We start from the raw sequence: 26556 nt of genomic DNA, 5'->3' as shown, positions 1-26556 counted from the left end.
AACTTCTACACCATGGCAATATAGAAAGAGTGTCCCAGAATGGCCAAACTAGCAAGATAACCCTTGTGTTTGGTTGGAAGATAAGTAGAGTGTTTTATGTACCATCTCATATTCAATAGCAGATGAGAGTGTGTTCATAAGGAGGTCTTCTCAAGTATCTGGCAACAATAGGACTAGTAGACCAGGAAGGGCCTCCCAAGGGTAAAACCCTTCTGTGGAAACCCCCCTGCGAGGAAATGCGGCATAGTGTGGTCTCACAATGAGCTGCTGCAGTGCGCTGAGGTCTGCCAGCGCGGCCTTGGGCAGGGGTTGTGCATAAGGATGGTGCGTGGGCGCAGATGAGCCAGTGGGTGGCAGGAACATTGGCAGATGGTCGTCCAAGAACGGCGTCAAGAGCCGCCATTTCTGGCCGCCTGTTTGCTGTCTGCAGTTTAAAGTATAAGCCCTATGTCTATATGCCGTACAAAACACGTTCCTTTTGATGGGCTTATTTTACAGCTGCTATATCAACAAAGATCAAATGCCGTCTTCACATCGAATTTGAAGTTTTCTAGATTCAAGACCTCTTGAATCAGTGCTTCACGCGAGATCCCACATACGTTTATATGCCAGTTGGAATCCGATACTCCGTAGATCATCTTCAGAACATTCCCGTAGGTGACCGCGCCGCAAAGATCACGGATCTCCTCTGAGAGGTCATTATCGTACTTGTATTGCTGGAGCGTGTAGTCGAGAAGCTTCTGCTGCACAGCAGGTCCAGCTCCACGGGCAGCCAATACGTATCCGGAATACACTTCATAGATGACCACGTTCGGTGAGTCGTACCCTCCTTCTTCTTTTGATGTGATCGAGCTTTCCAAGGAGAGGACGATAATTGCGTGGTAATTCGAATATGCGCCCGGCTTGGAGTTATGGTCTTCGGCCGGTTCGTCTTCAAGATGATCGACACAGTAACGGATGCGGTTCCAGGCGCCGAGGGGTCCCATTTGGTTATAAGGCTGTTCTCCAACCCCCGTATCGCCCACCTTAAATGTGGCCGGGGTGGGATCGTAGGTGTATTTGCCCTCCCCAAGCACCGTGTTCAGCACCGCGTTGATTTGTGGCTCGATCCACTTCCGCAGAGGCTCATTCTTCACCTCTTTTGTGCTCGGATATACGAGGAGAATTCGGAAGGTCTCGCCATCCTTCCGCACTGGTCTCTCTTTAGATCGGAGCTCTTTAAACGCCGCAAGGTTCTCGAGAGCGGCAGGAGGCCAGGTGTATTGCTCAATCTGGCCCAGAATCGGCTGGGTAAGCAGATCTCCCAGATCTTTGTACTTGTCGTCAGGTTTCGCAGCGGTAATTCCGACTTCCAGCGTCGCTTCGGATGCGGCCCACGAATTTTCGACGTTGACTTGAAATATTGAGTCGGCCGAGCAAAGGAATGAAAAGGCGGAGAGAAAAGAGAACAGGGTCCACATGGGGGTCAGCATGATGCCGAAGACCTTCGTGGTCGCCCACGGAGGTTCAAGCGAGAGGGGATGAGAGAATGCCTGAGTGACAGAGAGACAATTGAAAGGGCTATCAGAGCCAAACACGAGTTAAATAATTCTAGGGAGAGTAGGACAGGTGGATGAATGATAAGTTGGATCTGCACTTTTTTTCGCCCGACGTGCCTAGCTTTGCATAAAAGGATCAGCCTCACCCGCCCCAGAGCGCCCGATTTGGGATTTGATGGACTAACAGTAAAACCACCGTTAGATTCGAATTATTCAGGAGTCAAAAATATTCGATTGGATTAAAATGAGGGGGTGTTTCTTGACATAAGTTAGTATTTCATAATACAATTATCGACATTATATGATTTAATCAGGGTTAGCTGTGTGGTCCCAGAAGGTGATTCAAATGGGCCTAGTATATATACTACTGACTCTAGTTGTGCCTAGCGGTTATTAGCACCTATGTAATCATGCTTAATAGGGAACAGTAGTCCTGTTCATTAGTCATGATCACAGCTGCTTGAATAGCTAGCTAGGTGAGGATAGGCTAATTGTTAACTAGTTACTTCTTATGATAAGAATCCCCGTAGACCACCTAGGTAGCCTGAAGACAGTAACCTTGGAAATAATTCGACGGATTTTGCCAGTCATAGCGCTCTCAACTACATGTATAGTATTATATAGCTAGATCCGGTCTGGCGCAGGAAATCGTTCAATTTACTGAGGTTTCGAAATTAAGGGGTTACAAATTAACGGGCGATCCGTCCAGGGGGGCTGTATTAATACCTCCCTGGTCGCATGCTTTTCGGAAAGATGATTTTATCTGAGTTGCCCCGAAGTTTATTCGAGTCAGAAAGCAATGATTGACGAGTCAGAGAGGCTAAAGATTTACTCTGGAGCACGCCCTCTCGCTATACGTCGAAGATCTTGTCTTCTCTCTGCCGAGGCTGCTCAAAGTTCCGCGTAGCAACTCAATAATTCTGCGTACCTACCTACGTAGGTAGGTAGCTGTTTCGATTTTGTCCTTGGGAGCTCCAATACTATGTAGAATCCAGAGTCGGCAAGTGGCTACAGAGCTGCCGGTGCGGAAAATCAATTGGTATCCAGGTCAGTCTTATTGATGGCTACAGAACATCCTGTCTAAATGATTTACCTCGCAAAGGAATTGAGACTGTATAAAAAATGCATCAATGAATTTGCCTGTATCACTTTGGGATTTCTTCGAAAAATGAGTGTACCTCTACCTCAGCAGGACTACCTAGCCTGGAGCCCTCCGTATACTCCTGTTTATATAACTCAAGCAAAAGCGACCGCGGCACTAAGCTGAAAGGGTAAGTCGAGAATTGGCAGCCATGATCCAGCGCACCCCTAGGGGAATCACTGCTCTCCCCGGGCAATGTATTGATACCAGAAGTTCTCGGAGAATGAGGCTTGGGAGTAAAGGTGTCTCAATATCTCTGTGGAACCCACCGTGAGTCACTGGCTTACTGAGCGGGCAGCGGTTTCGTCATAGCGTGGCCGTGAATAGTTAGCTACAGCCACATTCTCGTAGATCGTCCTGATATATATTGAGTGTGTCTGCTGGGGCTCAGAGCAAAATTTCTGACGGCTGAGCAAGACTGCATCGGAGATCATCGTGACTCAAAGGCGGGTTGCTTGTGTTGATCCACGCGCATAAAGAGCAGTCCTGGCCGCACTCGCTGGGGCGGTCAGAGCCCACTTATCGGCGTCATCTGGAGGGGCATCGCCTTGTACTGTAGACCACACGCACTACACCCACCATGGTGGACTCGTCTCGCATTGAGGAGCTTCTGAAAAGGCCCCTCTATGGTGCGATTTCCTCCCTTGCTCCCATGGCTCTCATTGCTGATTCTGGCAGTATACGATCTCCCCCAAGAGCTTCTTGCGACCCTAACCGCAAAAACTACGATCCAACCTGTCACTGAGCAGAGCCCCGAGCTTGCCACCAAGGATCCAGAGATCGCAGCACAGGAGTCTGCCATCGCAACTTCGACCTCATGCTCCCTTTGCAAAGTTACCTACCGAAATGTGCAAGAACAGCGCAGCCACGTCCGTTCCGACCGCCACCGATACAATGTCAAGGCCCAGCTGCGCGGGAACGCGCCACTCGATGAGATCCAGTTTGGAAAAGCCGTGGGCGAGCTAGACGAGTCTATCTCTGGGTCGGAGTCCTCGGAGGAGGAGGAGGAGGAAGCTGACGGCGGTGCCGACACAACTTTGACAGCCTTGCTGAAGCGGCAGGCCAAGCTGTCCGAGGAAAATGAGGAAGCAGGAGCAACCGTGGCAAAGCGATCCGCCAAGACTCCTCTGTTTTGGTTATCGAGCTCCAGTCTACCCCCAAACAAATCTCTGGGCCTCTACCGAGCCATTTTCTCCGACGTTGAGCAGGACGAGCCCGCCCATCTAGTGGACAGTCTACGAAAGAAACAGCTCGCTCCCATCAAGGCACGCACGAGCAACACAGATCAGCAAGACTCTTCTACTTCAAGTCCACACATCTTCATGTGCATGATCGGAGGGGGCCACTTTGCAGCAATGCTGGTGTCGCTAGCACCTGAGATTCACCGTAAACAGGGAGGTGTGGAGGACCGACAGGCCCGAATTATTGCACACAAAACTTTCCATCGATATACCACGAGGCGAAAACAGGGTGGCTCACAGTCTGCCAGTGATGCTTCTCGGGGTGCGGCCCACTCGGCAGGGTCGAGTCTTCGGCGCTACAATGAAGCTGCACTCGAAAAGGACATTCGAGAATTGCTTGCAGACTGGCGACAAATGATTGACAGCGCTGAGCTCTTGTTTATCCGAGCCACTGGAAAGACAAATCGCCGGATTCTTTTTGACCACTACGAGGGTCAGGTTCTTAGGCAGAAAGACCCTCGAATCAGAGGGTTCCCTTTCAACACTCGTCGGGCAACTCAAGGGGAGCTCATGCGATGTTTCAAAGAACTGACGCGCGTTAAAGTGAGCGAGATTGATGAAGCTGCATTGGCCGCAGCAGCAGCCAAAGGGAAGGAAGAGTCTAAGCCGCCTACACCTCGACCTCCACCTCCGAAGCCAAAGCTATCAAAGGAGGAAGAGGTGGCATTATTGCATACAACGCAGATCCAGGCCCTTGTTCGCCGTTCCAAGGTCCCCGCCCTCATGTCATACATCACCAATAACTCGATATCCTCATCTTTCACTTTCCAGCCTGCAGATGCTCCACAGAACTTCCGTTGTCCCACACCTCTTCACCTTGCTGCCAATCTGAACGCACCCGCAGTTGTGATGGCCCTTCTCACGAGAGCCACCTCAGATCCCACCAGTGTGAACAACGAAGGGAGGACTCCGTTTGAGCTGGCGGGAGACCGCCCCACTCGCGATGCGTTCCGCATAGCTCGCCATGAGTTGGGTGAATCCAAGTGGAACTGGAGTGAAGCCAAGGTTCCACCCGCTATATCCAAGGCCGATGCAGATACTCGAGCCGAAAGAGAACGAAAGGCCGCCGAAGAGGAGGAGATGAACCGTCGCAAGGCTGGATTGGAACGCCTCAAGAAAGAGGATGCTGATAGAGCGGCGCAGCAGGCGCCAAGCAAACCTGGTGGTCGGACTCTCGGGTCTGTTGAGAAGACAGCTGCAGAGAAGCGCGACGAGGAGACAAGAGGCATGACCCCAGAGATGAAGATGCGCTTGGAACGCGAGCGCCGGGCAAGAGCTGCTGAAGAGCGTTTCCGGAGGATGCAAGGGAAATGACTGAGCATGCACTATTCAATTTGCGGTGGCTTAGCGGTTTCTTTGCATTCATTCCTGGCGAGGGCTTTCTGATATCACGAATAGAAATCAATCATTCATTCACTCCATGGGTTAATCTAACTTGATTTGGGCGTGCTTGACGTGCGCGGGTCCAATATCAGTCACATGGTCTCGAGGGAACTGGAACTGACACGCCGTGGTCTCGCAACTTACCCCGTCCACGCATCTTCTTTTATCCATCCAGGACATCAATCTTATCGATCGTACTTTCACAAACACCCGTCCGTGAAGGAAATGGAGCACACCGCGGAGTCTGTGAAATCCGCAGGATTGAACTGCCTCGTGGGCACTCTGGCCCGGTGGAATCCGTCCACCGGGGAGACAAGTGACCCGTTGCAAATCTACAGCGGGCAGGAGATCTTCGTTGGACGGGACAAGAGAAACTGGTAATCTCAGCCGGAAACAATGATGCTCACCCCAATGATCATTATCTGATTTGCATCTAGCCAGTGCCTCGTGGAAGATCCGTTCGTGTCCAACAAGCACCTTCGAATCTACACGGTTCTCTACGACGAGGATAATCCGCAAGACGTGCCACCCCTTGTGTACGCTCAGGACCTGTCTCTTAATGGGTCAACGTGGAACAACTACCCCATGGGGAAAGGGAAAGGAGGTTTCTTGCTCAGCCATGGCGATGTCCTGCAGGTATCCATCGGCATCTTTTTTCAGTTCCGATCAACAGCCAGGAATGAAAACTGCTTCAGCACCCTGCATATTAGAGAGATGCGGGTCAGTACACGTCACTTTCAGACTGTGTTGGCTGGTTTCTATCCTTACTGACACTACAAATCCTAGTCCTTTGAAGACCGCTATGTTATCACCCCGCGTGTTTTAGGCTCCGGTGCCCACGGACGGGTCCACATGGCATTTAAGAAGAACACAGGTCAACAATTGGCTTGCAAGATGATTGATCTTCAAGCCATCAAATCTCAAATGCTGAAGGATGCCGGCGAAGAACAGCAGTCCAAGTACTTCTCCGACAGCAGTTCACGCCGCTCGGAATGGACATCGGCATTACGGAACCCTGAACAGAAGGCAAAATTTGAAAGGAAAATGGAGACCTACCAGCGGGAGGCATCAATACTCGCCAGGCTTTCCCACGTGAGTTCTCGTCGCTGATTGAGACTATTAATACTGAGCCATGCACAGCCGAACATCATTAAGCTCAAACAGGTCATTAGATCTGATGATACCATGTGAGATCCCCGTCTTCAAGTCACCAGCCCCTCAGATGAACTGACAGGTCTAGCTACATTTTCTCCGAGCTTGTGACAGGTGGCGACCTTTTCTCTTACATCAGCTACCGAGGAAGGCTCGAAGAAAACGCGGCCGCCTTGATCATCCGCCAGGTCTTGCTTGCGTTGGAGTACCTTCACGATCGTCATATCGTACACCGGGATCTCAAACCCGACAACATCCTCATGGCTTCCCTGGAAGACGAAGCCAGGGTCGTGCTGACCGACTTTGGATGTGCGAGACGGGTCGAGCCACTCCAGCGCATGATGAGCCTGGTCGGCACCCTGGAGTACTGCGCTCCGTGAGTTGACAAACCAAGGGTTCCCAGCGGACGCTTACTGATGATTCAAAACAGAGAGGTGAAGTCCTCTGGTAAATTGGGCTACACCAAGGCCGTCGACTTGTGGTCACTGGGCTGCGTGACAGCCGTCTTGCTCTTGGGGTACACCCCATTTGACGACCCGGCCCACGATGTAATCAGCGGACTCTCAGACCTGGAGGGTGAAATGATAGCTCAGGGAATAGGACTGTGTGCAGAGGATTTCCTGCGCAGGTTGCTCGTCTTGGACGAGACCACGCGTATGGACGTGAAGCAGGCTCTGCGACACAGTTGGCTTAAGAACTCGGCGCACCGGGGTGATTCCGCGGAGGCTTATAAGCGCTCGATAGCACACTGATCCCCCTTGTGCAATTAATGTTTGTTAGTATTTCTAACGATGGAACTACACGTTTACTTTGTTCCAATGGGTTTCGGGGTCTCCATATGTCAAGATTAGTCTGGCTCATACCCTGATATCAAGTTTGTTGTTCGTGACGATTCCTGCGGAAGCCCAGACCTTTGGGTTCAAACGTGATCATCGGTCTTGCAAGCTCGGGTGGTTTTAATCTGAGTGCGAGCGCAGCTACTGCCAAAGGTGCGGAGGGATTCAAGAGAACGTTCACTGCATATCCGTCAACCACGTATCGGAGACTCCATATGGCGACCTTCTAGCTGAAGCAGCGCCGTTAATCCGCTCCTTACCTTCAACCAGCTTACCTCTGCCAGACAATCAGAACACAGATCCCTGTCCGAGAGCGACTGCGACTTTGCGACGAAAACGAAATCATCTGGATTGTCACGCGAAGAGCAAATCCCAACTGAGGGCGACGGTGAAGTGTACAAATGTACTACGGACCCTGCAACCCAATCACCGGAAGCGAAGCGGGTATCCACGGGCGAGACGTGGACTGGTTTAGGGAGTTCTTGTGATTGGAATCCAGCGTGAAACTGGAACAGGTTCAAGGGCCGTGGAGGGATGAGCTTGCGGCCAGGTCCTCTGGGAGGTGGAGCGGCCGACTGTTTCTGTCTGAGTCGGCGTGTCGAGGATCTTCCACGCTGGTAGCGCCAAGGGCCCCATCACAGAAGCACAGCTCGAAGGATCTAATCAACAATCAAAATTTTTGAGGTAGATCTCGATTCCATTCCGGAAATCTGACTCTGAGCCATCAGCAAACCCCCGGATATTCTTCCAAGAGATCGCGGACCACTGAGTAGCGTAAGCCGAGGGTGAGACAATTACCCACCACCACTGGAAGCTCCTTGACGATCTCCGTCAATACTTGATCCATGAATGGCGTGTTGCCACAGAACGAGGGATGGTGGGTGGCTCGGATAGCCTTGGACTGGCAAGCAGATCATTGACAAGGCAATGAAATATCTGTCTTGACAGACTATAGACTTTGTCTGTGGAGAGAACATTTGTCATGTACTGCCATAGAGGATTATGGGTCATTCCCAAGTTCACTAGTTTGCCAGCTTCATCCACCGTGGCAATCAGAGAGGGGCAAAGGTGGGCTATACCCTTGATCGCAGGGGATAGGGAGGGTGACAGCAGTGCTCATTGGCTGCCAACCACAAGTTGTGGCCTATCTCTGCCTTGGTGGCTTCTGGTTGGCGCCTCGTGATGACTCCATCCCTGCTATCTAGGGGAGATTTAGATCTGAGTGGAGGAAGGCACTGTGCGACCAAGGGCGCAGTGGCGCAGTGTCCTTTCTATTACCGTGATTTTGACCCAGGGCCAGGAAAAAGGAGACCTGGAGAGGGGAGAAGGCAGTGGCGACGTACCTGGATCAGCGAGAGGGTCTCACTGGGCACCAATGAGTGGGAGTCTGCAATGGCCCTGTCTTGGATGGTGGTGTCTGTGGACCCTCGAGGTAGATGCACAGCTGTGGATGGGATGAGGGTTTTCACTGGAAATGAAGGAAACCAATGCTTCACTTACATAGTTGATCGCATGACAACACCTATTCCACGCCAACTTCGTCCCAATACACAGACCGACAGAACAACCCGCCCGTCGAAACATCGATTCAACGAGTGAGGATCCAGCCGCCCATCCCAGAGAATGAAGAGACCATATTCACGGGTAAGGCACAAGGTCCCAGGGCAGTCACGGTAAACCAATGAAAGGCCACCAGACAAGGTCACAACCCCTATGCAGACACTTTCCCTAAACAAGGAGTCCACCAGCAGTAAGATAGCCGCGGAGGGGACGGTTGGAGGGGCAACCATCGTGAGATCGACGATTAGCGTCCGTTGGGGACAGGGAGATGTCTTGCATCCGTGGTGCAGGCTCCGGCAGGGATGTTGGTAGGCGATTCTCCGGGCTTGCCGACCCTAGAAAATACACTTGCGCTGTATCGAGATAGAAAGCCAAACCCCCGAGACTCCCAGAAAAGTCACATGCGTATCTAGCACGATGCTGCACCCTAGATGTGGTGCGTCCCCGTGCTCCCACTCCTGGAGATTTAGTCTTGTATGGGCCTATCAGGGGCTGGAGGCGTCGATAGTTGCATCTCGGCTGCGATATCCCTTGCGTGAGATTGGATGCTGATTGGGGTTGGCCCTGGGTCCCTGGGCGGAATCAAGAGCCTCCTTGGCCAGCCACCATGGGGAATGATGGGATTGCAATCCCTTTGGAAGAATATGGCTCGATGACCAAAGGGTGAGAATCGTGGGAAGGGACGATGTTCCGTCGGGGAAGATATCCCTCTCTGGGCTCAGGCAGCCAAAGGGTAATTGCAGATGGAGGTGACCCAATTGTGAGTTGTAGGCTGACCTTGTTGACCATCAAGGTTGATGCTGTGCGGTGAATTGGGCACACGTTGAGTGGTCTGTACTCTGTACCCCGGACACTGCGATCCGCATAGAGCTGCAGTGGAGCTGCGAGATAATGCGAGTACTGAATTCTATCTAGCGCCTGCTTGGACCTTGGCGTGATGCAAGGATCGGTCTGGGGTATGAGATCCGCGGTGAATATTGTAATGATTCAATGAGTCTTGTCAAGCTATCATCAAAACACAGCTGATTGACATCGGGAGAGTCCCACCTGCAGCCCACGATGGCGCCCACATGTGCATTGCGTGCATAGTCTCCGGAGAAAGACATTCTACAGTTGAGGGTTGGGAGAAAAGCTACGGGCTTGGAGGTGTATTCGCGGTCAACGCTAATTCTTTGTTACCTAGACTTTTCTTTTTTCTTCTCCGCGCATTGACCTTTGACTTCGTTATTATTCATCGTAGTAAACATATTCATCCATGGATCAAGCAAGTGAAGCCTTTCGGCTAGGGCTATATATAGTACAGACGGCTCGGTGTCTGATTGGCTGGTGCAAAACACGTCCGCGTCGCGTCGACGCGTTCGCCTGACGCGTCGGGACGCGCTTTGCTGTTCGCCGCTTCGAGACGATTTCTTTCGAATGGATAGAATGATAGAGTGGGAAACTAGGCAGCGGCTCTACGGTTCCCTTCAGGCCTCGAGGGCATGGCAGGGTCAAATATCTAGGTTTACCAATGCCAGAAGGGTTGAAGGGCCGAAGGGTAGCAGGCTAGGATAGAAGGGTGGTGGAATGGCAGGATGAGGCTAACCCTCGAGTGCGACCATTATTAAACCGCGCCATCACCGTCGCCAATGGGGCCGGTGGCGACTGCTCGAATGGGACTTGCTTGAGTCCCGCGAGCGCAACGCACGCCGTGGCGGTTCGTTGCAGGACCACCGCACGTCATGGGCGTTGCATCACCGAGGCAGCAGACCGGTTTGACGGCGATGCATCATGATAGCGATAGTGAAGATCCCCCCGGGGCGAGAATCATGGGAAACGCGCATACAGAGACGATACCACACTTACTACCGACTTCGTGGGAGCGGATCGACGCGGATCGAGGGCCGGAATAGGAAAAGTAATAGGCACCCTAGGGATCGTCTGTCGTGTCAGGGGGTCCTCGTGTGCGAGATCCCCTCGAGCGTGTTCTCCTTGCGGTCCCTTTGTCCTGGGCTCCTTTGACTGGTGTTTCACTGGGGAAGGGCCACGAGCCAAGGGGCTTGCAGGTTCTGATTGCCTGTAATCGTAGTCGTTGAATAGATATAAGAGAAAGAGTGCATTCCTCGAGGGAGTTGATTCCTCTATACCTGCGCGCCTAGTGCTAATGCCTAATTGTCGTCATTCGTTCTGCCAACCTGATTTCTGACCTCTCGCTCTGACTTCATTCTTTATTTCTTTGAATCTTTCAACGTCTCAGTCTCCCAGTTTCCCACCATCATTCACCCTTGTTGCCAAACAAAGAGTGGAGCCTGACACCGGGTGATGTTCGCTTGGCCGCAACCGGCGCTGCTTCCACTTTTCTTTTATCTCCCGCCCCGCCAGTTTTCGCCCTTTGCAACGCTCGCTCAACAACACACACCACTTTCGTGCCTCTCTTCTCCCACCGTCGCAGTTCTTCGGATCGGGTGGATTTGAAAGCGCATCTCCACGGCATCCATTTCCCTTCGTTCGCTCCATCCCAACTCCGTCGTTGCGCCTTGCAACCGCCTCCGGCGCAATCCTCAGTCGCAAATCGCGCACAAATCCGCTCGCGCAACCCAGCGCAATTCTCGTCTCAGCGCATCCGCGCCACACCACCACTCGGTACTGCTTTCTGTCGCCAAATCCTCGCTATTCTAGTGCAACACATTCATTTGCGCCAAAATGCTACTTCCTTCTGCCCTCCCCTGCGATGTGCGCCGGTCGTCTCGCTTCACCCCTAGCCGCCTCTTCTCGACTCCTCCCCCCTCTGACAGAGGATATCCTTCGGGCAACGGCCTGCTTGGCACTTGTCGCGCTCTGCAGTCGCTGTTGAACGGATCCCCAGCGCCCTCGCCGCGCCGGACCCCCAAGGTTCAGCGCCTGCAAAGTCCACTCCCCATCAACCCTCCGCGCCGCTCACCGCGAACGCGCAGCAAAGTCGCGCGACCTGCATCGCCGCGACCAACCCCTCCCCCGAAATCCATCGCTTCCACACCCCCACCACCTCCCTCTGCGCCTGCGCGCGGTCCCAACAAGCGCCGGCGATCCGACTCAGAGGACGCCGACAGCGACGCAGGCATGAGCCGCGGGCGCAACCGCCTCTCCACCCCTAAACGCCGCCGGCACGTCCCCTACGACCTGCCGCTCGGTCTCTCCTCGACGGACTTCTATTCTCTACACTCTCCACCTATCACGCAGTCTCCACCATCTCCTGCTCGGCGCCAGATGATTGCGCGCGTGCCGCAGACCACTGCGCCTATTGACCCCGATGCGCCTCTGCCTTCTATCGAGGAAGCAGACGAGCCCGCTTCGACTTCATCTTCCAATGAATGGTCGGCTGACGACGACCAGCATCTCATTGAGCTGGTCCTCGAGAGGTTCCGCCTCTCCCAACAAGAATGGGACGAATGTGCGCGCCAGATGGGCCGTCAGAACCACTCCAATGTCGGCCAACGATGGCAGACCCTTGTCAAGCAGGGCCGCGTCGGTCTCCGGCGAGGACGCCAATGAACATTTCCTTTTGCCTTCTAATCATTATTGTATTATATGACCTTTTTCCTTCGACCCTCTGACTCGACTGTTGACTCCGTGCGCCAAGAACCCTGTATTATCATATTTCTGGTTTTTGTTCATGCCCGATTTCTCATTCTTTGCACGAAGTCTTGTCTCTTTGAGTCTCTGTTTCTATTTTGCTCGCATCTGGCTATGCAAATATTTTGCCACCTGTCTGAAATGCGCTGTTTTCGTCCACGTGCTTTGGTTTTGGGTGGTTTATTCGTGCACATTCATTGTCCTGCTCCCTTGTCAACTCTCGTTGTTCGAGCAATGTACTACTACTGACCTGTATTTCTACTGATCTAAGATACCACTGGATTTGAATTTACTCTGCCTTTCAACACATTGAATATCTAAGTCGTTTTTTATCTACGTGGATCTTGTATAAGTAGGAAGGATGACTTGTCGGACTTGAACTATAAACCCTTGGTATCGCTAGGGCAGTATGCAGGGGATATGTAAGACGAAAAAGGATTGCGATATTTCTCATATGAGAGTATTATGCTTTTTATTCGGGATAATTCAGTGAAAAGTGTTGAACCGTCGGACAAATATAACCAAACAAAAACCAAAATGAAACCAAAAGTTTATGCGCCGGCCGGGGTTCGAACCCGGGTCTCAATCTATCACCGATATTGAATGGGAAGATCACAGCTTAAACCACTGGCCTACCGGCGCAATTTTCAGAATATTTTCTTATTTGGAATTTGTATAGAAATAGACATACCGCTTTCTATGGCAATACACCGAGAACTCGTTAACACCCGTAGTTGCACCAACCATCGCAGTTATAGAGAACTGGAATTCACATAGGACGCGATGCTCCCACTTGTGAATATGTATATACCAGGCTAGACCGCGAGCTGGTTGAGCGCCAGTGGGCGCATGAATTTGTATTTCTTTTTTTTTGTTACTTCGCTTGAACACCGCTGCAGATAATATGAGGCCTAGCGAACTTTCAGGTCACTACACGTCCCACTATGATTTTGCTGGCGGACTTTCGCCTCGATTGGATGTGTGAGCGTAAGCAGAAGTAATGTGTTAAGTAAGAACATTTTTAATGATGGTGATGATAAAAAGAATTATCTACAAGTGAGAGAAAGCTGCGTCAGTCGCATAACACATACATGAACCCCCTTTCTGCAGCCAGAACTGGCAATCTCTGGCTGCACCGGCAGCTATTCACCGGGGGAAGCCGGGCCTAGCCAGAAACAACAACCGGCCTCCTTCTAAGAAAGAGAAGAAGATGACGAGCAAGTCCATTCAGGCTGAAAACCCACCGAGGTTAGTTTATTCGCCCATTCAAGGCTATCATGCTAACTCTGGTGATAGAATAGTATTTTTACCGCTTTGAATTTCATTGCATCCAGGGTTGAGAGCCAGTTATCGTTATTTGATCCTGTATGATTGAGATTTTTCTGTAGCTGGGCTTTTAGACTAGAAATTTGGAACTGTGTTAATTGGAGGGATACAGCGGATGAGACGCCGAAGAGCATGTAAATAAAGCTATCTACGCAGCAGAAACCCGAACTTACCATGGGGCTAACAGCGGCCCGTTTCTATAGAGCCCAAGGTAAGAGGCCCGCTGCAGGAGTCAAACATCAGGGGCTGATTGTTTTTGACAGGTACTTTCTGTATAACTACATCTGCAGCTAGATTTCTACGAATATCGCTAGTATAGATCACAGAAGTCAGGCAAATTACTACTTATATGTACTATACGTACAAGTATAGAGAGACTCTTATCCGATCTAGTATGTACTAAATACCATCAGAATGCCAGATCCCAACTTTGCTGCCCAGTCAAGAAAACACAGTAACAAGGCTTCCACTATCTTCAGACGGACACTCCAATCACAGTCAGTCTGCGAAGTAATACCCTCCCACTCATCACAAATCCGCATCTTCTTCACACCATCATCCCGCACAAACTTGAACCCATCCGAGCCTACCGGCAACCCGTAGCAGCAGCTTTTTCACTTCGCACCGCCTCAACAACCAGCTCACAGCCCTTCTTTGGATCCCTCGGCTCGGTCCCCGACACCGAAGCATCATATCCCCTAATCAGAGCATTGATCTCCGCATACTCGGGCAGCGGATTCGGGGCCCGACAAAACATGTGGTCCGGGGTGAAGACCGCCATGCGGAAGAAGCAAAACACCAGGATCCACGTCCGGATCCCGAACGGCGCTACCTCCAGCGCGAGACTCGGCACCAGTGCCTCGATCAGCCCCTTCGTTCCGCTGTAGCTGCCGGAGCCGATGAAGAGGATTGTTCCTGTGCGGCGGGCACGCATGAGCGGCAGCAGCGTTGAGAGGGCCAAGGATATTGGTGTGGAGGACATTGACGATGAAGTCCTCACTGCAAGCATCGCGTCAGCATTGTCGGTGTCGATGCGTGCATGGAAGCGCAGAGTGGACTACTCACGCCGTTCCTTCGACGGCCGCTAAGTCGACGTATCCCGCGTTGTTGACGAGGACGTCTACCTGGCCGTATACATTCTATGCGATCTGCGCAATCTGTGCTAGCTTTGCTGGTGGAGCGGCGACGTCTAGCTCGAGGACCGCTGCGCCGGCCTCTTTAAGTGCGGAAAGGCGCTCGACGCCGTTCACGCCTTTGCTAGCCCCTGCTGTGGCAATGATTTGGTCACCCTATTTACAATTAGTTTCCATCGTGGTTCTTTATGGGCGAGAAATGAGGTCGAAACACCTTGGCTAGGGCTGTCCGTGCTAGAGCCTCCGCGAGGCCGGAGGAACAGCCAGTGATGAGCCAGGTAAGTTGTCCAGCCATGGTGGTATCTACAAAATATTAGGAATAGGAAAATTGATCATAGACCAACGCAGGTTGAATGCAGATATTCGGTCGAAGGCCCTAGGATGTGGCCAGGGGTCATGATACTGAATCCTCACGCGCCCCACCGAACCCCGCGAGGCATTGGGAGAAGATTTCCAGGCCCGCAGATCGACAACTCACCGCTGGTCTCTGCGGATGGCAATTGGCGACTGATACATGGGGGCGGTCTCGACTGTACAATGGGTGGGACCGACAAGAAGGCCAAGGGACCGAAATGCATTTGGGGAGTTATGGAAGAGCACGAATAGTATGTATAGGAACACCATCAAACGCCTGACACCCAGCCGGAGAATTCGTCGCGAAGGAGAGCCCGCATTGCAGCATATGGTATTAGCACACTCGAGTCTAGAAACTAGATGGAGGAAACAGATTAATCATGGAACAACGTAACAAGGGGAGACACATACCGGATTTCGTAGCTTCCAGCCCGGGTCATGTAGCGCACCCATTTGACTGAACTGTAGTTGCTCTTCTCAAAGACCTTGAGGTAGCGCACGAGAAGACCGGAGGAGGTAAACATGAGAATGCTGAACGACAGGCTGAGCGGCGGCCGACTCCAGGCCTTCTGGTGCGTCATGGAGGTGAGCGTCGCCTCGGCGTTGAGGACATACTCGCTCTGGCCCGAGAAACGGGGAATCCTCCAGACAATGTTGTTGTGTTCGGGCTCATATTTGGCACGGCCCTGGCTCGTCCGCTCGGTTGTCTTCGCCGTGTTGAGCGGAGTGGGAATTCGAATGACGACGTTGGTTGCAAACAGTTTCGCGCTGTAGTTGGCCTTGATTGCAACGCTATACTCAACCTTGGTCGTGCCGATCTCGCGCACAATCGGATGCACCTTGAACGGCAGGTTCACGTTCTCAGTGGCGCGGTACCGCATCAGCTCGAACTCGCCGTCCGGCGGCACGAACGAGATGATGCGGTCGGCGTCGAATCGGCCGAGCTTCACGCATTGGTGGAACTGGCAGTCCTCCAGGGTGACAGAGCCCGCCGCAGCCCGGGTCGCCTTGCTGGCGCCCGATGTAGCGTTACCCCGAGTCTTGCTGGGCCCGGTGGGTTCGCCGCCATCCAGCAGAAGTCGGTCATTCAGTCCGAACTTGCACTCCGGCGTGCCGGAAAGATAAGCACGCATCACGATCTGTCCATTGACGTCGGCGCGCAGGACCGTGCCGGTCGCGGACATCAGGAGGTTGACGTCCTCGATCACGTCGACAAAGGCCTCGTTCTTGCGGTATTTGATATCGGATCGGCGCCATGAGAGCGCTCCGGTCGCTTGCATGGTGATTCGACTCGAGTCCGTCGGCGAGTTGGCAATGGCGGACTTGACGCCCTCGGTCGTGATGTACATTTTCAAGGTATCGGTCTCGGTGTTTTGCGGGTATCCGAAATCGAGGATTTCTGGAGAAAGGATTTAATCAGAGCGCTGGTCATGCTTAGGATGAGAGAAGCAATCAGGTCGTACCGTCAAGCAATTCGTAAATCAACACGAAGTTGTTCTTCACGGCCTCCTCGTCGAACTTGCCAAAGTAGCTCCTCCCCAGCATGATGAGCCGGTAGAGAAACTCAAACACCAGCGCAGCGTTGGCATTGCTCTTAGTCACAGCGACCAGATAGATGTTCTCGTGCTTGACGTGGCTGAAGGTGGTCGAGCCCAGAGTCAGGATCGGAGAGCGGACCTGCGGGTTGGAGATAACCTGGATGCGAAAGATATCGGCAAGACGCGGGCGGCAGTCATTGCGGAAAGCGCGAAAGATGAGATTCTCGCCCTTCTGGTTGAAAATCAGGATCCCCGAGAGCATGATGGTTGTGGTCTCGAGGGGTTCATCCCGTTGGGGTTCGGAGTGAAGGAGCGCGGCGAACGGGGATGTGGGGGTTGGATCGACACCGCCTGAAGAGCGGGTGTATACACCACACTTGCATGTACATGCATGCCTGCATTTGCATTGAGAGTATATACTCGGATTAAACGGAGTGTTTTTTTTTCTATTGTGAGAATAATTCGTCTACAATGTAACATGTCTGGTATGTTCTGAAGGCCATCATTGGCCTTGTAATTCCTTGGGCCATCGCAGATACACACGATGAAAAACCCAGTTGACAATCAGGTATGAACAAATAGGTCCAGAAAACCACCCATAGAGCCGAAAAAAAATTGAAAACGAAGAGAAGCCCCAGCGGCAAAATACAAGATTAGGATTGGGGTGGAAGGTGATGAACGGTTCGGGTGAGAAGTATGGGGTAGACCGCTGGGGAGGGATATCATGCAAAGAGGCCCGGACAGGAGACAAATTACAACGAAATATAGAGCCAAACGGAAGAGATCGAAGGAGAGTGATGTGTACAGATACCAGGCCCATCATTCACGGGCCAACTCCCGTGCTGGGCCTGGTATTGGGCACCGAGGTTCCCTCGCTGGGCGCAATGCCCACCTTGGGATCGGGGATCTGGATGTCGATGGACATGTAAGCGGTTCGTCGCAAGCTCCAGATACGCACGCCGTCCTTCTTGCCGATTTCGCGGTTCCAGTTCTCAAGCCAGGTTTCCACGTTTTGCAATTGGCGCTTGATCCCGGGGGCGTTCATGTCATCCCACAACCAGCCCGTGAGCAGCCCAATGGCCCCGTCAATCCAGTTCCGGAGGCGATACGGATCGAATGCCTTGACTAGACCATTGTTGACCGTGGCAATCACCCTGCGGAACTCTTGTTCCGGCACTAACGGATCCAAGATCTCGGGGTATAGGTTGGAGAATGTCGGCGCCAAATCACCCTTGAGCATCCAGTCGCGTCGAATCCGAATGACGCGAGTAGTGAGGTATTCTTGTGAGCCGATGGGGACATGAGGGTTGAGGTGAGGGTAGCAGGGGTGGGCGGGGCCCCAGGCGAGCTCTTCGGCGACATCCGCAGGGGCCTGGCCGGTGTGGGAGGGGACGGATGCGATTTGGGATTGTGATCGGAGAGAGGTTTGGGACTGGACATGGCGCGGTCGCTCGTCCTCTCGGCGGCGTGTACCGTCCTGTGCCAAATGGACTTCCTCCGGGGGACGCAGATTCTCGACTTCCCGCGCGGCACTCCCGGCAAATGCAGCCGCCATCTCGGTCGGGGACAACTGTTCGCTACGCCGGTGACGTCGAGGCAGAGCAATGCTGGTGCGCCCGCTATCGGTTTCCCCCTGACTGCGCTCGACGATCAAGCTCGTGGGCGACGGGGTCAAGCGACTGCGCCGGCGTTCGGGGACACTGAGCAGAGGGTATGCGTCACGATGGGAACTCAACGGGAGGCTCTCGTCGGAAGCGTGCGGCGGGGCGGTGATGGGAGTGATGCGAGGGACGTGGTTGACGGGATTCGCGAGTCGGACGGCGGGAGGACGACGAATGGCAGGGAACGACGACGGGCCCGAGATGGGAACGCACTGTCGCCGCTGTGCTCGAGCGAATGACGATGTCGCCTCCACGGGGGCGCCGGCCGCGCGAAGCCCGGAATGCTGACCCCGCGGGGAAAGATAGCGAGAGGAATTGGATTCGATCTCCCTCGATCGAGGCGGAGGGACTGTGAAGGACGCCGTGGTGAGGAAAGGGGAAAAGAATCGAGACTTGAGAGCTCAAGGTCGGAGCTAGCGATGGAGATGGAGATGGAGATGGAGATCGGCGCAGGAAAAAAAAGTCACCTGGAGGACTGCGAGTTGAACAATGCACAGGAGTGGGGAGAAATCAGACGAGAAAGAAAAGAAAAGCAAAGATCGAACGATTGACTGGAAAGACCGGAAGAATTGAATGATCAAGACGAAGACAACCTAGAGGCCAAGAAAACGCGCTCTCGGGACTGGAGGCTAAAATCCTTCCGCAAGTCGAAAGTATACAACTGACACCTCCCCCCAAGACGACTCACCCCGTCTCTATATACTCCAGACACTTCCAACACGCCCGGCAAGGGCGCAGCGGGCGCATCATCTACTGCAAACGCTGCATTGGCCGCCCGACGAGTCATTTGCCCCGGTGAATCCACCTCCCTTGTTTCATCCCGTCACCCTGGTCCCGACGAGGCTGGCCAATCCGATATCTGATCTCCAGCCATGGGGTGCGTCAATGACGATCGCATGCATCTGTCATTTCACGCGTTCTATACACTCCATCCCTAGCTATGCATGAAATGAAACCCGCCATACCCGACCAATGTGAACGGCGCCCAGTAGAAAGGACTCGACCAATCCAGCTGGTCCAAGATCATCCTTAACGTCAGAAGAAGATAGCCGGCGTCAGGCACAAAATCCACCGGCCTTTGACCTTCTTCGTTGGACGAAGTCCAGTTGGTCAGCATGTCATCGAGAAACCTACTCGCCTTCTCGCTGTCCAGTTGCATGATGTCCATCTGGGCCGCTCTCATGATTTCTGCGACGCTCCAGGACGGATGGTTTCTCAAATACTGATAGAAAAGCGTCATGATCAGCATCGAGCCAAAGTCGCTGACCTTCCACAAGGACCCGATATAGGCCTGACAGCCAGTGCTCAGCACAACGTGAGAAAAGCCGAGGACTTCGCTGCCAATAGTTGCTTTGCCGAACCCACTGAGACAGGCAGCGAAGACCAGCAGATTGACATTACTCTGAATCGCGGCCATGTCCGCAACCCGAAATTCCTGTCCTTTCCCAATGGAGATAGACGACAGTAGAGGATTGCGGACGTTGATGACACCATGCGTACCAATATGCATGACCAGGGATCCTCCTTCAACTTGTTCCCGGAAATCACTCCTAGACAAGTTGGAGGCCTCGATGGGCCATGTGGCGAACATGCGGGCAATATTGACAGCCTCAATTCCTGCCATGTGCAGATTGTCCTCCTTGTCGTCTCTCGTCATGGCATCCTCTAATGGGGTCTCCGTTGGTGCCTTGGCGAGAACAGAGACAGTCGGTGCCACTGATGCCGACTTGCGCTGGGAAAGATAGTATAGTACGGTCAGACTCGGGACTTGGGAAATAGCAGCATGCTCAATCAGCGGCTTGCCATCAAACATGAGGACCGAGAATGGAAATGCCGTCAGAGGATGAGACACGGAAAAGATGACATGCGACTTGGCTCGGATCGTCTCTGCAAATGGCACGAGTAACACATTGGAGATATCTTGGGACAGTTCTTTGAGTTGGTTCTTGCGAGCCTCCTCAGCTTCCCCGATGTAGCCTTTCATCTCCCTCATCAGCTTCATGGCCATCATCACCGGTCGCCGCATGTCTATGTCGCTCTTCATCCCTTGGTGTGTCTGTTGAATACCATCCCTGGTCACAGCAAAAGCCACAACGCCATGAGATCCAAAAGTTGCCTCAATCAGAACAGCATTCTCATCAACACTCTGATATAGAAGCCGTGGTTCAATGGTGGAGTTAGTCGTCTCAATGAAGGTCGTCGCAGAAGACAACGCCCCATCCTGCTCCAAAGTTTCGATGTCTTCCTTCAATTGCGAGAGTTCCTTCGCCTGCTCCGGTGTCAGGGACTGGAGAGCAAGAAGTGATCGGAGAAGTCGCCGCTTGTGCACTGCCTCCGAAAGAGGCGCAGTTTTGGGAACTTCGGGCTTGCCTTGCCCTCGATGTGCCTGAGATTGTAGAGCCTCGAGTACCGCGCGTGCCCTACCCATCTCAACAAAGAGCAGGGCATGCTCTAGCCACGATATGTCGTCAAAGTTACCATGATCGTATTCTGACATGACCCGCAGAGGGGTGTTTGACTTGCTGTAACAGATGCAGAGATGCGCTAGGTTGATATAAATCTCGGCAATCGGTCCCGACATGGAATTTCCAATACGGGCATCAAGGTCAGCGGTCTGCTGTCGACGAGTTTCAACGATTCGACGCGCGAGAAGAAGCTTGGGAAGGCAAGCCTCGGGCTGGATATCCTTCATTATTATGCCCCAATAACTAAGTCGATAGGAAAATTCGAGGAAATTGTCGTTCGCCTCTTCAAAGTACGTCGGGAAAATCTTGGTGATGATTTCGATGATTCGACGACCTCTGTCCAGATCCCCTCCCAAAATACTGAATGCCAATGCGTTCTGAGCTACAGTGGGAAACGTAGACCGGACACCGATGCCTTGCTGAAAGCTCTCGAGATCGCCATCGAACAATTCATTATCGTCGATGCTGTCGAGAATAACACGGGCTCTGGCCGTATTGCCAACTCGCGCACAGGCCAGAATGCAATAGAGATCTCTGGTATAGAGCTTTTCTAGTTGTCCTACGTCGTCAACAAATAGACGAAGCGTTTCTTCGGCCTTGAGAACTTCGCCCTCGTCTAGGAGGCGACGGAAAGCAATCATGGATGAGCCATATCTCACTTTTGCCGCTTCATCAGCTATTGACTTGCGCCAGAGGCCCTTTGTCTTGTTGTCTGAGAACTGAAGAACAGGTTTCACGACGCTAACAGTCGCGGGATCCTGTAACCGCGCCTGGTAATCGCGGAAACTCTCATCCGTTTCGAACAAATGCGCGAGCTTTGCGTGCCATTCATGGAAGGATTGCAAGTCTTCAACCCGAAGAAAGATGAGGCCCATAGTCTGGTTAAAGGTCAGGAGCAAGTGGCATTTACTTGTGGTCAACGTTGCTCGATCAATCTGGCCCAAACGTGTGTCCGGCGCACTTTGAATCCTGTCGTCGAAATAAGCCCGGATCTCATCAACCATTGAAAGCGCCTCTTCAATGAGACTTTTCGAGACAGCCATGTTGAACATTTCATGCTGCATCCACGCGCGAGAAACTATTGTCTGAAATGACGGCACAATATCGTCCACTCCCTTGAAGACTTCGTGGGCGCATTCCCAGGAAAGCAAAGCTGTATCCATATTGGAGAATTTGAACCATTCTTGATGCGCAAAGCGCGACATGACAAGTCCAATGAAATGTGCCAGTGCCTCATTTCTGGCCTGGGCACACCATTGCCCGATCCCTTTTGCAGTCGTCTTCGCCTGTTGGGGATTCCCTTTCGCGATGCCCACCAGGATCTGGTGGGCTTTGACGATCTGCAAGCTGGCTTCGTCCCTGCCAAACAATCGAAGTGACTCCTGCAGCATTGTCTCAGACTCTCCAAGTACGTTTACGTATGGTTGGTTCGCCACTCTCCGCTGACGGGCCACGTTATGCAGGCAACATGCCTGTCGAAGCAGCACGGCAGCTTGCCCGCGCTTACAATCTGCGTCGCAGAAAAGAAGCAAGGCAGACGCGTAGCACTGCTGGGCTTGGTTCGAGTAATCAGACGTCAGGTCGCTTTCTATGGGGTCCCAGAGCGCGTCGTCGCCAACGGACGAGTAAACATCGACTATGATCAAGTTCAACGAAATGGGGCTTGCGAATGCCGGGCTGCACAGGCTGTCGCCCTCCATCATTTTACAACTTGCCATGCCCGCTTTATCATTGAGTCGTTCGCATCTGCGGTACAATTCCTCGATGTATATAGCGGAGTCAGGACCCTGGCATACAAGACAAAGTTCGACGACGAGACGGCTGAGATACACTGCAAGGCCCAGCGCACCGTTCGTCTCAGCCAAGTCCCGAAACTTGAGATAGTTTTTGCTCATTTCGGCAATCGCAGATGCTGGGTCTGCGTCCGGCTCATACCGTGAGCCACCCGGGGACAGAGGATGTAAGCGATGCGCCAAGTTTCGAACCTGCATTGGAAACCATTGAACGGCACCGAGTATCTGACACAAGCCTTGGTCACGGAGGGTGCCCGCTGCAAGGTATTTTTGGACATTCTCCATGAACCTTTGCGAGATCTCATTTGGGCCGACGATGTCCCTCAGCATGCCAATATTCACCGGTTTTGATCGTTCATGGTAGAAGCGTAGCGCCGGGGGAAAGCGGCGGGTACAGTCGGCGAGCACCTTGTAATTGGTGTAGCGAAGACCCCATTCTTGGGGCAGACACGCGAGGAGATCATGAAGCGCAGCAAGATGAGTATATGCATCGCCCAGTCTGCCCGTCAAAATGGAGAATACAGATGAGCATCGCAGATACTCCGCGCGGGCACTGGGTTCCGCATCAGAGGCATCGAGGCGATGTTGTTGCAGATAATCCCAGGCTGCATCCAAATCTCCTCTATATTCCTCCGTGAAGAGAGAGCGACCGCAGAGCCCGAGGAAGTGCTCGAAGTCCATTTGACTTGCTGGCAACGGCTCAGAGGATTGTTGCATTGTTAACCTTCTGTACTCAACCATCCGATCGCCATCCGAGAGATACAGGTCACATTTAGGGGTCTCGATGGTCTATATTGGGGATCCACCACGATCTGACACGATTGGGCCTATTGGACGCCGGTCTCTACAGCATCGCCAATCGCTCTTCGCCAAAAATTGCCCGATTGGCGTTGAGCTAAGCAGTAAGCACGGACTAGAACCGCGCGGAAGCAGCAGAGGGGAAACCGAGTAAAGAATGACTGCATGACCACTCGAGTTTCCCTTCTTTGACGCAGGATGCGTGTTCAAATGCCTCCAAACTTGGACTTGGCGATTTATCAAGCACCGTCAACATGGCTGGCGATGATTCGTCCTTCTTCCTCTATGGAATGGGGGAAAGGCCCGAAGCGCTGACACTAGGATCGCTTGTGCTAGAACAGTATTGGCAGCCTATGGTTGCTCGCCACTATACGCATGAACTGTTGAGGTATGGCTCTCTGATGGCGGCGGACTGGAGTCGTTGGTCAGATCTAATCGCCATGTCAGCGACGACGCTCTGCACGAACACGCCTACACCACTAGTCTGACCAATGCTGTATTCCGAGGATCCTCTCGCGTGGCGCCATCTGCTGGCATGGAAGGAGGGGACATTGTCAACCTCAACCTTGCTTATCATAAAGATCTCGAGCGGATTGTAGTGGCGGAGAAGGGAACCCGGATCGTCCTCAAAGAGTACAGCTGCATTCCCCTGTTGATGTAATCCTGACTGACTATGATCCGACAGCCCAGAGTCATTCCTCACTACCGATGTTCTGAGTCAGCCCCTTGCCCAGCAAAAGCTCAAGTTGTGGCTGTCGGCCGCCCACAGTGCCTATGTCTTGAACTTCAAGTTCGCTCGCCGGCCCAAAGTCTGGCTCCTCACCGGACTCTACTTGCTCGAAGGAGCCCGCACTGTTGTCTCGCGGGGCCAATCCACGGACGTGTCAGCTGGAGTTTCATCTGCAATCATCGGTGCCGTGTCTGGAGTGCCCCTCGGCGGGTCCGTCAGTCTGGGCGTCGGTTCCTCATGGGAAATGACGATGCAGGTTGCCGAGCCGCATGTCTGGGCTGCTCAGTTCCGTTTGCTGGACGCCCGCTTTATCAAGATGGGCAAGGGTGGCGTCGACGATGTGAAACTTCCGGTATCGTTGGGTCTTTATCGTGATGTCATGTCAGTCAACACAGCCCGTGGCGGAGAAGGTCGTTCGATTGAAGTCGGGCTCGGGCAGGAGGAAGAGGAAGAAGAGAACGTGCCAGAAGACCAGGATAGTCAAGAGGGGGCAGAGTATGGGAAGAGGCTGGAACAGGCGATCATGGTTTTCGAGAACGCGCCCAGGCATTTCCTTCAGTGAAGCAACCCAGGGTGGTACTCTGTCGATACCCTAAGCGTTGACCATTCTCCCGGAGTTTATCTTCTGGTGTTACTTACCGTTCTGCACGCTGAACTATGGATGTAGGATAACAGGAGCCAGAAGATGGCGTGTAGGCCTCGGCTTCGCGACACGGTGGCTCTCGGACGAATGGACCTCTATATTAGTCTACAATGATCTGATCAAAGGAAAGGGCCTGAGTTTATAGTGGTCAATAGATAAAAGAGCATATTGTCAACACTAGCTGATCTTTCTCTATAGTGTAACGTAGGTCTCTTGCTCGGTACTGCATCTCTTTCAAAAGCCTCCGTCGACTGTCACCCCTCAGTCACCATCCATCAGAGAGAGTTGTCATCCTCATTTGAGGACCTTCACGGTGGTCGAGACCGGCTCCTTCTCAGGCACAGGGGGCATATCGCCTGGCAGGGCGCCAAATACGATCTCTGCCTTCAGCGCCCACGAGGGCGGAATGCTAAATGCAGATCTAAGGCCGTCCTCGACACCAGGCACATAGTGGGAGTGCTGCAGGCTAGCACCAAGGCCTTCGAGTTCAAGGGCAGTCCACAGCGTAATTTGATGCATCGCATTGGAGTGCTCGGCGTACCCCTCGTAGGCAGTGATAGGGTGCTGGGAGAACTTCTCCTGCACTTTCTCGATGGCGGTGTGGTCTTCGAGGACAGAGATCTTTAGAATATATAATCAGCCTCGTACAGGAGAGAGCTAGGAGTCAGGAATATCCTATGTTGTTATTTCTCACATACCGTACCGTAGGCATTCCGGAACATGCTAAAACGCTCCTCGTAGCGCGGCCACGCCTCCTCACCGTGCTTTTCGACGACAAATGGCTTTGCAGATGCGAGAATGGTGTCCCAGAACTTCGTGTGCTCCTTGCCGAGGGTAACGAGGATACGGGTACTCTGCATATTGTATGCCGAAGGCATGGTTTGGATGACTTCATTTACAATCTCGACAATGCGGTCATCCGAGACAGAAATCTTGTCTGTCACGCCATACACAGTGCGGCGGTGCTTGACGGCCTCGAGAAAGGTAGAGCTCGAAACTGGCATTGTGTAGAGATGTTGAAGAAGCTGTAAGACACTGAATGAGGTGAGGAAGTGGGATTTTGCCAATGTAGACCAGAACTGAATGAATCACGATAGGTATATATAGACTAGATGTAAATGAAGCCGTTGGGAGAATTATCCTCATTTATCAGCAGCCTACCGAGCATGAGTTGAATCGGTGCTAAACATGTCTTCGCCATCCAGATAGTATTTGGTTTTGTCATCTGGCGTACCCGAGTCGCGATGGCATTGTCAGCATCGCTGCGAAACTTGGACGCTAAAGAACGCTCTCGGATCAAAGAATATAGAATTTCTAAATTAGGAAAGTATCCAGCCGGAAAGCAAAGGAAGGAATTGCCAAATACGGTCGATCGCTACTGAGAATCCTCCTCGATCCTCTACCTCGGTGAAATCCTCCAGTGTTGGGTAATGATGCTTATGCTATTCAAGGCGAAATCTAGGCGGCATAAGAAACAACTCATTATTCCGCTGTCTTGTAACTTCCGGGAATTTCCTAATTAGGAAACACTGGGCCGGAAGCAGAAGAAAGAAATTACCGAATATAGCTAGTGGCCATTGAGCATCCTTCTGGATCCTCAACTGGATTATTCAGACTATCCTCCAGCGTAGCAACGTGGACGATACTAGGCAAACATTGCTAACACAGTGATC

The 26556-nt window shown here is 52.6% G+C and overlaps 11 protein-coding genes across 11 annotated transcripts; 4 read left to right on the top strand and 7 right to left on the bottom strand.

Annotated features, from left to right (window-relative positions):
* Positions 1-150: 150 nt before the first annotated feature.
* Positions 151-1472, bottom strand: N7459_008302 (uncharacterized protein; the record flags this gene model as incomplete). Its single annotated transcript, XM_056947470.1, has 2 exons — positions 151-420; positions 600-1472. 2 exons carry the CDS (start codon positions 1470-1472, stop codon positions 151-153), a joined length of 1143 nt encoding a protein of 380 aa, XP_056796980.1.
* A 1787-nt stretch (positions 1473-3259) lies between these two features.
* Positions 3260-5234, top strand: N7459_008301 (putative C2H2 finger and ankyrin domain protein; the record flags this gene model as incomplete). Its single annotated transcript, XM_056947469.1, has 2 exons — positions 3260-3308; positions 3358-5234. 2 exons carry the CDS (start codon positions 3260-3262, stop codon positions 5232-5234), a joined length of 1926 nt encoding a protein of 641 aa, XP_056796979.1.
* A 165-nt stretch (positions 5235-5399) lies between these two features.
* N7459_008300 (FHA domain-containing serine/threonine-protein kinase) lies at positions 5400-7207 on the top strand (the record flags this gene model as incomplete). Its single annotated transcript, XM_056947468.1, has 6 exons — positions 5400-5680; positions 5741-6023; positions 6090-6395; positions 6444-6490; positions 6544-6831; positions 6886-7207. The coding sequence occupies 6 exons, from the start codon at positions 5400-5402 to the stop codon at positions 7205-7207; spliced, it is 1527 nt and encodes a 508-aa protein (XP_056796978.1).
* Positions 7208-11533: 4326 nt separating this feature from the next.
* Positions 11534-12361, top strand: N7459_008299 (uncharacterized protein; the record flags this gene model as incomplete). Its single annotated transcript, XM_056947467.1, has 1 exon — positions 11534-12361. The coding sequence occupies one exon, from the start codon at positions 11534-11536 to the stop codon at positions 12359-12361; it is 828 nt and encodes a 275-aa protein (XP_056796977.1).
* Positions 12362-14157: 1796 nt separating this feature from the next.
* Positions 14158-14777, bottom strand: N7459_008298 (uncharacterized protein; the record flags this gene model as incomplete). The annotated part of the gene is given in 2 exon segments (XM_056947466.1): positions 14158-14354; positions 14366-14777. 2 exon segments carry the CDS (start codon positions 14775-14777, stop codon positions 14158-14160), a joined length of 609 nt encoding a protein of 202 aa, XP_056796976.1.
* A 130-nt stretch (positions 14778-14907) lies between these two features.
* On the bottom strand, positions 14908-15196 carry N7459_008297 (uncharacterized protein; the record flags this gene model as incomplete). The annotated part of the gene is made up of 2 exons (XM_056947465.1): positions 14908-15057; positions 15116-15196. 2 exons carry the CDS (start codon positions 15194-15196, stop codon positions 14908-14910), a joined length of 231 nt encoding a protein of 76 aa, XP_056796975.1.
* A 433-nt stretch (positions 15197-15629) lies between these two features.
* On the bottom strand, positions 15630-17055 carry N7459_008296 (AP-2 complex subunit mu; the record flags this gene model as incomplete). Its single annotated transcript, XM_056947464.1, has 2 exons — positions 15630-16654; positions 16719-17055. The coding sequence occupies 2 exons, from the start codon at positions 17053-17055 to the stop codon at positions 15630-15632; spliced, it is 1362 nt and encodes a 453-aa protein (XP_056796974.1).
* Positions 17056-17616: 561 nt separating this feature from the next.
* Positions 17617-19241, bottom strand: N7459_008295 (ERF4 family protein; the record flags this gene model as incomplete). The annotated part of the gene is made up of 2 exons (XM_056947463.1): positions 17617-18738; positions 19143-19241. The coding sequence occupies 2 exons, from the start codon at positions 19239-19241 to the stop codon at positions 17617-17619; spliced, it is 1221 nt and encodes a 406-aa protein (XP_056796973.1).
* Positions 19242-19388: 147 nt separating this feature from the next.
* N7459_008294 (CHAT domain-containing protein) lies at positions 19389-23429 on the bottom strand (the record flags this gene model as incomplete). Its single annotated transcript, XM_056947462.1, has 1 exon — positions 19389-23429. One exon carries the CDS (start codon positions 23427-23429, stop codon positions 19389-19391), a length of 4041 nt encoding a protein of 1346 aa, XP_056796972.1.
* Positions 23430-23764: 335 nt separating this feature from the next.
* N7459_008293 (uncharacterized protein) lies at positions 23765-24802 on the top strand (the record flags this gene model as incomplete). The annotated part of the gene is made up of 3 exons (XM_056947461.1): positions 23765-23898; positions 23958-24143; positions 24196-24802. The coding sequence occupies 3 exons, from the start codon at positions 23765-23767 to the stop codon at positions 24800-24802; spliced, it is 927 nt and encodes a 308-aa protein (XP_056796971.1).
* Positions 24803-25177: 375 nt separating this feature from the next.
* Positions 25178-25887, bottom strand: N7459_008292 (uncharacterized protein; the record flags this gene model as incomplete). Its single annotated transcript, XM_056947460.1, has 2 exons — positions 25178-25504; positions 25582-25887. The coding sequence occupies 2 exons, from the start codon at positions 25885-25887 to the stop codon at positions 25178-25180; spliced, it is 633 nt and encodes a 210-aa protein (XP_056796970.1).
* Between the last annotated feature and the right edge of the window lie 669 nt (positions 25888-26556).

This window comes from Penicillium hispanicum, assembly GCF_028827665.1.
Source record: "Penicillium hispanicum strain IBT 35686 chromosome Unknown utg000007l_segment0_segment0, whole genome shotgun sequence".
NCBI lineage: Eukaryota > Fungi > Ascomycota > Eurotiomycetes > Eurotiales > Aspergillaceae > Penicillium > Penicillium hispanicum.
The sequence above is the reverse complement of the archived record's forward strand: the minus strand, read 5'-3'. Positions and strand labels throughout refer to the sequence as shown.